General features: G+C 40.3%; 1 protein-coding gene across 1 annotated transcript in view; it reads right to left on the minus strand.

The window, feature by feature from the left end:
* Window positions 1-115: 115 nt before the first annotated feature.
* Window positions 116-13,489, minus strand: part of USP31 (ubiquitin specific peptidase 31) — a 151,005-nt gene continuing 137,631 nt past the window's right edge. Inside the window, exons 15-16 of the mRNA XM_069089226.1 lie at window positions 11,684-11,836; window positions 116-8,197 (exon numbers count right to left, since the gene is read on the minus strand). Of these exons, the coding sequence (XP_068945327.1) occupies window positions 6,633-8,197; window positions 11,684-11,836 (1,718 nt within the window). The 3' untranslated portion in view covers window positions 116-6,632. The remainder of the gene's footprint in view (window positions 8,198-11,683; window positions 11,837-13,489) is intronic.

Raw genomic sequence — 13,489 nt, forward strand, 5'->3', positions numbered from 1 at the left:
CTGATAGTTTGTTTTCATCTTACAAAATGGAAGATTCTTAAATTGACACCAAAATGTAGGTGTCTCTTAATTATTGAGGAAAAGGAAAAGGATTTGACCAGGACATCATGTAATAAATTTAATGTATTTTATTACATTTTCCACTTTTCTCTTAATTCCAACTACATACTCTAATATTCAAACTGTTCTTTCAGAAAGGAAATGTTTTAACATAAAAATATAAATTCTGCATATTAAAAGTGCATCCACCTTGAATAATAAAACATACAAATAAATAAACAGGAGGCATTGACACAGTCTCATGCACTAGTCCTCAATAATTTAAAATTTACGGCACAATTATGTTTCCTCCAGCCTCAGATAAAGACATCCTGCTTTCCAGATTACTGTACAACTCAAAAGTATTTATACAGAAGCCGATATCAAAGGTGTGAACTATACCAAAATGTTTTTTGTGTACAGTGACAATGACATGCAGCTTTGAGAAGAACTGTAGAAATTCCAGTGTAAAAACTGAAGTTTGACATCAGTCAAGAAACTATATTTGCAATGAGATCCGAATTCAATTTTAACCAATGGTGAGGCACAGTTGGTGAGCGATCCTGTATGGTGCACTTGAAAGGCCACAAAAGAGGACTTTATCTTCAGAAAATACTATAGCCATCTTCCCCTTGGTGTAATGACACCAAAGCTTTCAAGATAGCACCTAGGACAATTTCATGCTGCTTTTTCATGACCACCTACAGAATTCACTGCTCAAACTTCTCAGGGGAGGAGTTCAACTTACAAATGCTTCCACCATTATTCTGGATGTGTTTTAAACAGATGTTATTTGGGCACTACTGGCTTCCTTTGCATTAAGCTTAAAGATTATGTTATCCTGACTTCCAATTGTCTGTAAATTAATATTCCACAGGATAAACAGCTAAGTTTTACAGTTGGCTTTATTATGAGGCATCCACAGTACTTCTGGCTCACCAAAGATTAAAACTAAATTTCAGTTGCCTCTGCATGTATACCCAAATTATTTAGGGTCAGTTGGCAAATTCCACAAAAGATGCTAAAAAAAAAAGATTACAGGGGAAAAATTATATCAAATGTCACTTCAAAATAAAACTCTTCACATTTGTTTTTAAACTAGGAAGAATTCCTGAAACTGATATGCTGCAAAGGGTTACAACAGAGAAAGAATTCAAAAGCAATGTTTAAGCCACCTGATGATTGCAATTTTAATTGCTCAGTATGAAAAGGACATTGGTATTAAGAGGCATCCTCTTCTAGCTACTGATATGCTTTTCAATGATAGTTGGTCTTAGCTTTTTGTTACTTTATTATTCAGTGAGAATTCCACAACCGCTCCAAGGAAGTCTTCGCTTGCTACAGACAGCCAAGGACAGAGGGCCACTAAGAACACTAAGCCCTCCAGTGTGCTGCCTGCTCTAGCAAACCATGACCCCATTTGCACAAGAACCTTGTGACTTAAATTTGCATGCCAGTCATTGCTCTGTCCCCTTTAGGGCTTCAGGCTCTTCCTTACTGGGTCCCTTATCTGAGAGGTTTGAAGCCTTCTATACCAGATGGATTAACAAAAGGGAAATAGTTCTAGATCCAAACTCGCTGTACAGTACTGCCATAAACACCATAGTACTAGTCCTATTAGGTCTGGTGGCTGGAAATATCAGCTTCAAATAGCACTAAGGTTCTACAAAAGCATGGTTTGTTTTTTTTTAATTGTCAATGCTGCTAGAAGCTTTTGTCTCTCCTTGAGACCATGATGTCGTATAGAAGATATAAATCATTAAAATCCTATAGAAAAATGGCAGGTTACTTAGAGAAGAGGACACATTAGGAGATTACCTAGACACCACAATATAATACATAAACCAGCATGTTGTCATTTCAACATATCCAATACCTTTCCTATTTGAAAAATGCTTAGGAATTTTACACACTAATCTTGTCAATAATCCAAAATTTCTGCAAAGAAGAGAGTCACCGATGTGCAAAATGAAGCAAGAAACCATATCCGTGCTCCTGAGTGTATGGATACTCAGGTCATATAGGAAACAAAACAACAAATTCAAAAATAGAGTTCCATTATCTAATAGCTTCATTTTAAGCAGTTAGTGCCATCTATGGTCAGTATCAGTTGCTTGCATAGTTAATGAGAGCATGCATTCAGGATGCAGCACTAGATAAAGGCCATGCAGAATTGTTCTTGTGACTTGGGGGGGGGGGGGGGGGGGGGATGGTGGGTCACGCTCACATTACAGCTGTGGAAAGCCAAGAGTTCTACATTTTGGGAACTGAACAAAAGGAAATGGAGTGTGTTGGAGGAAGGGAGGGGAGGGGAGGGGGGTAGAGGCAGCTCCGTCCTGTAATCAAAGTGTCAGGTTTTCATCTAAAGCATAGCTATAACAAACCATTTCTGAACCAAAGGGAAAAAAACCTTGCAGAGTGACACATGTATTTCATGTTTAGAAAGATATAGGCACCAGTTTGTCATTAAAATGTGTATTTCTCAGCTCCACCACTAAGGTAAAATTCAAAGTGCCTCACACAGAATAAGGGGTGGTTGTTGGGTTTGGTTTTTTCCATTGAAAATGTGCTTATGATCTGCATATTATTCACTAATAACCCTAAAATCCAGTTCAGAAATACTAATTTCTTTCTATCATAAAATGACAACTTTGAAACTGGACACCACCACCCCCCCAAAAAAAAAACAATTGTTCAATGATCTAAAAAGGCAATGTATCAGGATGAAATTTATAGACCAATGAAAACCCACACTTTACATCCATGGCTTCTCCATTTGAAAAAAAAAAGACTCATTCCCCAGTACTCCATTTTCCATTAAAAGCTGCAGCCAGCTGTTTCTTTTGCAGTCTTTTATCATATCTTTTTCCTTGTAAACTATTTTGAAGAAAAGCAGGTTTTTTTCTTCTCTTCCCCACCCCTCCCCCTGCAAAAAAATAAATCACACATTCACCTCAAACATGGAAGGACCAAATTCTAGTGTAAGGAATCTAGTTAAAGAGCTTCATTGCTGGGCTACAGAAGAGTTAAACCAAAGGGAAGACAGATAGTGTGTTGATGGGTAAATGAGGACTACATCTACTTTCCATAAAATGAAATTGGTTACAACTACACTATAAAAGAGAATTGGTCGCAAGAACTACCCTTTCTAGCACATGCTAATTCAGCGAGATCTGCAAAATAGATTTCCGTGTTAGGGAGGGTAGCCCATTTAGGGCTGCATGGACTTCTGGTCCATGGGCTGCACTCTAGGTGCCCCTGAGCTAAAGTAAAGCTAATTTGAGTAGTGAATTTACATTTTTTTACATAAATATCCCTTTCAATTTATTTTATGTATCATATAAGAAATTTCAAAGCAGCCTTTCAAATGACTACAAACATTTACCAAACCACAAATACTCTTAACATTCACTTCTATGTGTCCAGCATGGATTGTTATTGACTTGGCACAAGGATTATATATATATATATATATATATATATGTGGATTAAGAAAAGGATATGCAGTAAAGAGCTTTATGGGAGTGAAAGACAATAATTGAAAACAATGTTTCATTATCATCATATCTCCTTATCAAAAGGGAGGAGGGGAAAATCTAAATATGACCAACTTTATCTCAAAGTCAACAAACACCAAAGATATCAATAATGATGATTATGACAGAGCATTTTAGATTTGCTCTAGTTACAGGACTTGCTAGTGATTTCTTTGTGCTTACCAGGTAATAGCTCCTTCTAACCACACCTCTCTAAACAGCTCTCATAAACACTAGACCATGATGATCCACAGATAATTGTTCACCCAAACAAATAAGCAAGGACCTTATTCCAAATAACAACAGGAAAAAAAAAATCTGACCCACGTTTAAAAAAAAAACTGAATTGTTTTTGTTTTCAACCAACTTATCCTGGAAGCATTTTGGCAAAATGTCCTTGGGCACAATTCTCTGTGTTCACTGTCTGGTGTCCTTAAAGCATGCAGTAGTTTAAGATAATTAAATTTTTGTTATTTCATCAAGTTTTCATTATCAAACATGAAAATTAAAGGAAATCAAATAGCATCAAAATGTCAAGACAATGACATAGTCATTCCCAAAAGCATAGTTACATGTGTTTTTAGCTGACCGGAAAGAACCCATCCTACTAGCCAAATAATGCTAAAATATATGATGAAAAATTATATTTGAGCTCAAAGAAATTCTCTCCTGGAATTTAAAGGTTAGGGTTTGGGGTTTTTTTTTTATTATTCTTAGACAAAAGCATTCCAAAATTTAAATGTCTGTCTGGAAATGAAGCAAATTTCTATTCAGGTTTAACTATTTCACTGGTAACTACCAACATAAATCCCCTCCAAAAGAAATTCTTGTAATCACTCTAAAGGGGCTTTACAAATTTCCATGATATAACCCTTCCAAATCAAATTGATCCTATATTCAAAGGAATGGGATCTTCGTGAGAAGCTATTTGGTTGTGTTTGACAGTGTTCACATCTTATGCTATTTTTGATTGTAGAAAATCTACACCATAGCTAGAGAGGAGAGCTATGATCACACTGGGTTTAAAATAATGTTCTGAGGAAAGGTAACTATGCAAAACTCAATATACTAGTAAAAGTAGTAACAGCATCCAAAGGAGTTTGTCCAGAAGTCAAATAACAGGAAAACCAGAAAGCAACACTGCTTTGGCATGGGATAGATGCCTATACTACACAAAGAAAAAATGACAATCAAATTGGGATTATCATACAGAGTACTATTGCCAATAAGGTCAAGATAAATGAAATACAGTGAGCATTACAGAAATATTCACAAGACTGAATATAAAATAATTTTAAATATTGCAAGGGCTTAGATCCTTGGCTACCCTTACATGAATGGTTTTCAGGTCTATTAGACACCTTTATGCTCAAATTATCAATTATGCAAGACAAGTGACCTGATGCCAACATTTACCAACATTTCCCCATACTCCCCCAACCCAAAAGAGAAAAAAGGTTGAGCAACGGATATTACAGGATGAAAAAAACTATTTGCCCTCATTATTAAGTAGGAAAGATTACATATGAGTCTAAGTTCATGTAGAGTTGGGTGTATTTATGGATTGGAAAATATGGACATGGGAAAACATGCCAACTGGAGACTATATGAACATGAAATAGAGCACATCCCACCCTGTATTATGGCAGTCTGTTTCACAAAGAACCCAAATTATAAAGCTCTCATCAGGAAGAGAAGAGAAGAATGAAGCCAGAATATGTATATGCAACTTACAAAAAAATTCCGCATCTGTATGAGCATTGTAAATTCAGCAAGGCGGGAAATGTTTTCATTTTTGAAACAACAAAGGCAATCTGTTGCCTTGTGGAATAAGCTTTAGTTTTGACTATAGATTTGGGGAGGAGATCAAAGGGGATAAAACCTGTAAGTGCTGGAAAACATGGTTATAATCAAACCTTACAAAGAAACATTTTTTAAAAAGGTATTTAATATTTTGTTACACTGAGCCTCCATACTGCATTGCTGACTTTTGGCATTGGGCTGAGAGATACAGAAACAGAAGCAACCTTAAAAGGCAAGATTTGATTCTTCTGTTTATAGACAAAGAATGGCAGCTAAAGAGGGAGAGTGGTACATCTTACATCACCCAGGTATCATTCGCACCACCAGGTACATGTTTCTAGTTTAAAAAAATAACCCATATTATCAGGATACAACTTAGAAGGTGCTGAGGAGTACCTAGATTTCAGAACTCCAAAGGAGGGGGAAAAAGAATGGATAATGACTAGCTTCTTGCTATCCAGTTCACCACCTCTTAGCACTATGTCCAAGAGTCAAGGGATAGCCAGCTAAGATATACACACATCTTCACCAGCATGACAGTAACCAAAGATTCTTTATATCTCAAAAAGCTTACATCCATGATGCTAAGAGAAAATTACATACATTCACACATGAAAGGTTCATTCACTAATGCTCATCCCTCTTATACTAGCTGAGTATATGTACCTGAGAAACAACATTAGTGTTAAAATATTGCCCTTTAAAAAAAGACTGAAGACAAGGGGCAAGAGCAGAAGCAGCCATGGTCTCTCGGTTTCACTGTTCGCTTCTACGTCTTACCACACTAGACATCAATCCACAAATCAATGAGGATAATTTCTGCTCAGGCAAAAACCCAAAATAATATTATTTCACAGTTCTACAGAGCATATACTACTTATAGCATAACTGGTTCACAGGTTTCAAAACCCTAGTGTCTGACAAAAAGTTGTGGCATTTCACTAGAAAGAGTATGCACAAGTGCTAAGAGGCAGTCTGGGATTATGGTTTTTGACAATTATTCCAGTTAACTTGTTATCACTGCTTTCTTCGCCTATGGCTATTATTTGGTTTGATGGCAGAATAAGGAGACACTTCAAACACACTGCAGTTTAGTTCTCCTCACACACACGCATTAGGCACATGAACCAAAATTACAAAACAAAAGCAGGGAGCCAGGGGAGAGGAAATATCGGGGAAAGGGAACGAAAATCGAGTTCTCGATTCTAAATAAATAAGTGTCTTTACAGATAAAACACCTGGTTTGCAGAAATCTCACTGAGGTTTTTGAGAAGGCCGTGCAGAGGTGTGCATGCTAGAAGGTAACTTTTTTAAAGATTTCTCAGCAGACTGCTTGCTACTGGGAGATGAGGGATTTCCAGGATCCAGCTGGGAAGACTTAGATCTGCGGGTAGAAAGTAGGGAATGCTTCACAGAAGTCGAATCCTTGGAAGCAGGCTGCTCTTTTGAAATGGTGTTTGCATTTGGCTGCTGGGAGGATGGCAGCTGGCTGCCTTTCTCTGACTTCTCATCCACCGTGTTCTTGCTGATTGACCTGGTGGAGCCCCCACCTGACTTTTTGGTGAGCAATGTGGTTTTCCCAAGATCGGTGGACCTTCGCGTCTCCTTCTGCCTCAGAGCTGATTTGAAGAAGGACAGTCCCTTGTCTTCTGACTTGCTGTCCCTCTTCAAACCTGACTTCATGCCTGGGTTGGGAGACCGCAGACTGGCCATGGAGGAGCTCCTAACATGCTTTCCATCCATTCTGCTCTCCCCACCTTTGGACTGACCCACCCGAGGGGAGTTTGGTTTGGAGGTGGATGTGACACTGGCTTTGTCAGAACCAAGGCTTATTTTGGAGCCTTCCCGGCTCAGGCTTCTGTCTGAAGTCCTATTCTTTCCAGCAGAGGAGGGACCCCTGGTGGCAGAGCCCAGAGGGGGTTTTTTGGCAGCTGTAGAGGAAGAAATAGAAGCCGAGGAGGAAGTTAACTTCTGCTTCTGCTGAATAGCTGCAGTGTCCTGGGATTTTGTAGATGACTCCTTTTTGGGCTGACCAGGAACAGGGGATACATGTCGCCCACTAACCTGGGAAGATTCTGCTTTGCTTCTGGAGCGAGAAGTCTTTATAGAACTTTTTAAGGGAACAGGAGAAGTGGGAGATGTGTTTGAAAGAGATGATTCCTGGCGAGCCAAGACTGTCCTCCCTTTCCTCAGGCTTTTATCTGGCTCAGAAACCCCTTTGGAGGTAGGGGATTTCTTAGTTGTGCTGTCTGACTTTTCCACAAGTAAGCCAGAGCCACTTGGGGTCTTTGCCTCTTTGACTGGGGAGCTGTCAACAGAATCACTCTGATCTACATAGGCAATCTGATTATTGTTATCAAATGGATCCGAAACAGGATGTCCTCGATCCCCTTGTGCTGAGCTTTTGCTCTGTGTATCAGAAAGACTCGAGGTCACTTTCCTGGTAGCTGATTCATCTCTGAATACACTTTCCATGACAGCCAGAGGGGCTCTACCCACAGCCCTGTGCTCACGCCTGTTGTGGCTCTCACTTGGCTCCGTGTAGCTACTAGAGAGGTTCCTTAAGCTACCAAAGCAAGAGATAGAGACTTTATCATCTACTGCCTCCCCTATCTTCTCCAAGGTAGAAGCAGAACTATGCACGGGAGAGTCACCACAAAAACGCGATGGAGAGTTAGAACGCATTTGCAGCTTGGCCGACAGGGACCAAGAGGGTCGAATGCAATTTTCATTGACAGCCAAAGGGCTGGTAACAGAGGACCTGGATGACAAGCTTTGGCGCTGGACACTCCTTACAAATGGTCGGGTTGAGAACCCACCTGAGAAAAGCAAAGAAAACAAAGTTAGGGCAAAGTGCAGAATAAATATCCAATCATAGAGAATCAGAATGCGGGGGCAGCTAAGTGGTGCAGTGAGTAAAGCGGGCCCCAGAGTCAGGAGGACCGAGTTTGGTTCCAGTCTCAGACACTTAACACCCACACACACACACACAAAAACTAGCTATGTAACCTTGGGCAAGTTACTTAACCCCAACTGCCCTCCAAAAGGCAAAAAAAAAAAAAATAGAATGGGGTTATTGGTTAGCGTTACTGAATTGATTTTTCCCCCTTCTTCCTTTTTTATATTTTGTTATAATAGGCGGCTTGTTATGATGCATAGGTGAAAGGAGAAGGACATATTTGGAAATGATGGTGATAGAAAAACAAAAGATACTCATGAAAATTAATTTTTTTTTCAAAAAAAAGAATCTAGAGACTGTGCCATTTGGTTATTATGTCATTGCCCATGGTGTTTTTAAGCATAATGCAGTTTCCCTAATTCTCTCTTGATAGTACCAATTATTATACTTGCCTTATTTGATATTCTTATACATCCTTTATACTTGCCTAATCTGAAATCCTAATTAAAACTCCCATTTTTCTAGAGTTGCCTCAAACATAATACATTATTTCTAGCACTATCAACTCCCCAAAAATACTAGAGACTAGAAATTGCCAAATCCATACCCTTTTATTCTACAGATGAAGAAACAAAGGGCCACAGAAGTGAAGTGACTTGTCCCAAATAACAGAGCTACAATTCAAACACAGGGCTTCTCTTCTTCACCTGAAGCTTTCACACTAGACTATGCATGTACCTTCAGCTATTATCTATTAAATGAGTACAAAAGCCATAGGAACATAGGAAGAATTAAATATGCCTGTCACCCCCCCACCCCCAAATCAGTAAACTCCTGTGGCTTCCTAGACTTCCAGGCATCCAAAGTCCTTCATGACCTCACCCCTCACCTGTCTGTTTTCCTCCACAGCCCCTCTTCACATACTCTGCAATCCAATGATTTGGCCTCTCAGTTCTAACTCATGCAAGGCACTCTTCCTGACTCCAGGCATTTTCACTGACTATCCCCGCCCCCGCCCCCCAACCTCCCATGCCTGAAATGTTCTCCCTCCTCCCCTCACTCTCCTGGCTCATTGAGCTTTCTTCAAGTCCCAGCAAAAATCCCACCTTTAGCTTGTCCTGGATTCCCCTTTATGCTACAGCCTTCCCTCTACAGCTCATCTTTAATCTAGCTAATTTGTATGTAGTTGTTTGCATGTTGTCTCTCCTGTTAGACGATAGGCTCTTTGAATGCAAGAGCCACCTTTTGCCTTTGTTTCTATCTTCAGCACTTTAGGCCAGCACCTAGCTCATAGTAGACATTTAATAAAAGTTTACTGGATGACTGAATCACCAAGTGCATTTTTTAAAACAAGGGGAATGGAGACAAAAATGTGTCCATTTTATCATGAGAATAATGACGATTAGGGATTAAGTTTTCACTGGTCAGCATCTGCCTAAACAGACAAGGAACCATTTTTTGCCACATAGACTATCTGAGCTGAAAGGGTCCTGGAGAGATCACCTAGTCCAACCTTTCCTTTTACAGTTGAGGAAACCAAGGCCCAGAAAGAGTGAGGGGCTCAAGGCCACCCAGTTAAAGGAAGAGCCAGGATTACAGTCCACATGGACAGATTCCCAGAGCAGTGCTCTTGCTGTTACAAAGTAGTACCTCTTTTTTCCTCTTTCCAAGGATCATCTCCCTCCAAAAGGGAATCTTTGTCTCTCTCGTGCTTTCCTTGTGAGATTACCTTCCATTTACATTGCATGTATCTTATATGCACAAAGGATTTGCATGCTGTCTCTCCTATTAGATTTTAAGCGTCTTGAGTCCAGGGACCATGTTTTTGTCTTTCTTTGCATCCCAAGTGTTTAACACATAGCAGGTATTTCATAAACGTTCCCTGACTGACTGATGTTTCATGTATAGACCACAGGGTAAGGTACCAAAGATATCTTCCTTGTGACAGAACCTAAGCTAACAATCTCCAGATATTCCCAATTCTCAAACCCTTTTGTTCACAATGATTTTTTTCTACCAATCTCATGCTACTATTAGAGCAATATTCTGGCCATCCACCTCCCAAAATAAACTTAATGAATTCTCAACCAGTAAGTGAAAAATGAAAACAAACCAGGCTTACTGAAAGAGTTCATTTTTTTCATGAGTGGCTTTCAAACTTTTTGACATTACAACTCTCCTTCAGGATTCATCCAAATTATCTTTTCCATGACATGAAAGCAGTGTGGCATAGTGTATACAGTGCTTGAAGTCAGGGAGACCAGGATTTAAATCTAAATTCAGATACTTGGTTAAGCTATGTGACCCTAGGGAAGTTGCATAACCTCTCTCAGTCTCAGTTTTCCTATCTGTAAAATGGGTATAATAATAACATATACATTACAGGGTTGTTATGAGGATTAAATGAAATAACATGTGAAAAACATTTTGTAAACCTCAAAGTTTTATATCAATCTGAGTTTATAGGATCGCAGCTTTAGAACTAGAAGAAATCTTAGAGGCTATTCTGTCCAACCCTCTTGTTCCTCTGAGGAAACCAAGGCACAGAAAAGTTAAATAATATGCCCAGCATCACTCAGCTAATAAGTGTCTGTGGTAGAATTTGAACACAGATCTTCCCGACTTCCAATCCAGTGCCCCATCCATTATACCATGCTGCCTCTGTTAAAATTATTACTGTAAATATTCTACCAATTCCACCATTTGTCTCGTAAGTACTATTAACAACACCAAATAGCAACGACTCCAGTTCCTTTGACAACAAATATACACTCTATCACAAAAGCAGGGGGAAATGGAGTATGGGGTAGAGAAGGACACCTTATCCTATTGATAGAACCTGTGGCTTTAACACAACCAGTCAGCAAACTACCCTGAAACTCCAGTGTTTATGAACACTTTGTTCTCTAGCAACCCCCCCTCGAGGCTCAGTCCCCTCAGACCTGAGAAACTACAAACTAGAAGCTCTTGACCATGTTCTGTGTCATGGAGCACCTTGGAAGGGTAGTGAAGTCTATTGACACCACCCAAGTTCCAGGGTCTCTCAAAATCTACAGACTCCTTGGGGGTCCCACAGGCCCATGTTAAGAACCCCTTTGTTGTTGTTGCTGTGGTTCAAATGCATCTGGCTCCTCGTGAGCCCATTAGGGGTTTTCTTGGCAAAGATGCCGGAGTGGTTTGCCATATCCTTCTCCAGTTCGTGTTACAGATGGGAAAACTAAGGCAAACAGGAGGGTCACACAGTCACTAAGTGTCTGACACTAGATTTGAACTCAGGAAGAGGAGTCTTGCTGACTCCAGGTCCAGCACTCTGTCCACAGCACCACCTAGCTGTCCTGTAAGAATCCCTGCTTGATACCATCTCTAAAAGCCATTTCTTGCTTCTCCCATCTCTTCCTGTACATACCATCATCTTCGCTTCTTTCCCCAGTCAACTCGACCGACTCTGAGAGCGAAGCCAGAGACGTGCGCCTGGAAGAAGCCGCAGAAGTGACGCTGGCTTGCTTACTCCCTGGGAGCCGGCTTACCCAGTGTTCACACAGTGAAGAACTTGTGGAACCTGCAGAGAAGGCAGAGAACTAAGATCAGAGTAGACTCGCATGGCCAATTACATGTTAAAGGGCCCCCTGTAAGTCCTGCTGATTGATCACAAATGAATTATTGATGTTCCCACCACTGGAGTTCAACTTTAACCACCAGAAACCAGAATGATGCCTTTTGGGCGACAGCACACTATGACTAATTAAGGAGGGAACCAATTCCCGTACATATTATATCATTTTAGATATAAATAATGCAAGTAGAGTCCTTAATGCTTCATAAAGCAAAATTTAAATTTAAGAGAAGATATCAGTTGAATAGAACATAGTCTCAGGGTAATATTTTTGACTGTTATGAAATAAGTGATTTTCATTTTCGAGGCTGTCAACACTGGTTCCTTTTTTTAAAAAACTCACAGGTATGTGAAGACTTAATCATTTATTCATATACTGTAATAACCATATAAACAGACAAAGGGAGGTAAGTAAGACCTGGATAGTGAAAGTGAGGTGATTCAAAGAAGAGGATCAGTTTGAAGGAAGGAGGAAGAATAGGGGAGAACAACAAGGCAACTGTCCTCAAGTAGCTGAAAAGCTGTCATGCGGAAGAGAGTTAAACGGCAAGTAGTGTGGTATTGGAGGCAGAGCATGGAATCTGGAGTAAAAGCCCCTGGTATCAAATCCTGGCTCTGCTGGTCACTACCCATTAATCTTTCGAGGCTTTAGTTTCTACTGTAAACTGAAGGGGGGAAGAGGGTTGGACTAAATTACCTGAAGGGTCCCTTTCATTTCTAAGTCTATGATATCATGACTTATCCCCCGTGACACAGGAAAGTATAACAAACATCATGGAGACCACAAAGACACAGATTAAGTGTAAGGACAGACTTAATTTAAGAACTGTTGCTCATCCTTCATTTTTGAAGAGGACCAATGACATTACAGTGTTGGGGCAAAATAGTGGATGATGGGTGATGTCTTGACTTGCCCACGGGTTGGATTTAAGTGAGACAGAGCTGTGCAAATTCATCAGTCTCCAGTCTTCCAGAGTCATCAAAGTCCAGCAGCAAGACAAAAGTCGAGATGACTGGTGACAGCCCAGGATGCCATGGATGACCTTGGTGACTTTGATGTCTGACCAAGCTCTCAGCACTCCACAGTGCCTGCTTCAGCCCCTTCATGGCCATTGGAACAAATTGTTCTCATCCAACTATTCCACCAGGGGAAGTTCTTGACATGCTTAGGATAGACATTCCCCTGAGTCACTGAAGGGTTTGAGGCCTGTCGGTCATCCTCCACCTGAATTAACCGATCTGGCAAGATAGTTTTACTGGGATGTAGCCGCTGCATATATATGCTACAGCTCCTTAGAGTCATGGGTGAGAGTTGGGTGACAGGTAGACACCAAAGGTGGATTAGCAGCCCTGAAAAGGACTTAGCAAGCCCTCACGACAAGGTATTAGTCCTCCCTGAACATCACATATATGCCATAATAAGTATATACACTGGGTATAGGGCAACTCCAAGATGAATGAGCTGCCTAGAGAAGTAGCAAGTTCCCAGTTACTGCAGGTATTCAAGTGAAGGATAGAAGACTACTTTTGGGGGAGGATAAGAGGAGATTCATGCTTCAGGTATAAGCTATACCAAATGACTTCTGAGATCCCTTCCAA

The sequence above is a fragment of the Petaurus breviceps genome, unplaced genomic scaffold (genome assembly GCF_028583685.1).
Source record: "Petaurus breviceps papuanus isolate PSGF00001 unplaced genomic scaffold, PetGlider_PUasm1.0 120, whole genome shotgun sequence".
In the NCBI taxonomy this organism is placed as follows: Eukaryota; Metazoa; Chordata; class Mammalia; order Diprotodontia; family Petauridae; genus Petaurus; species Petaurus breviceps.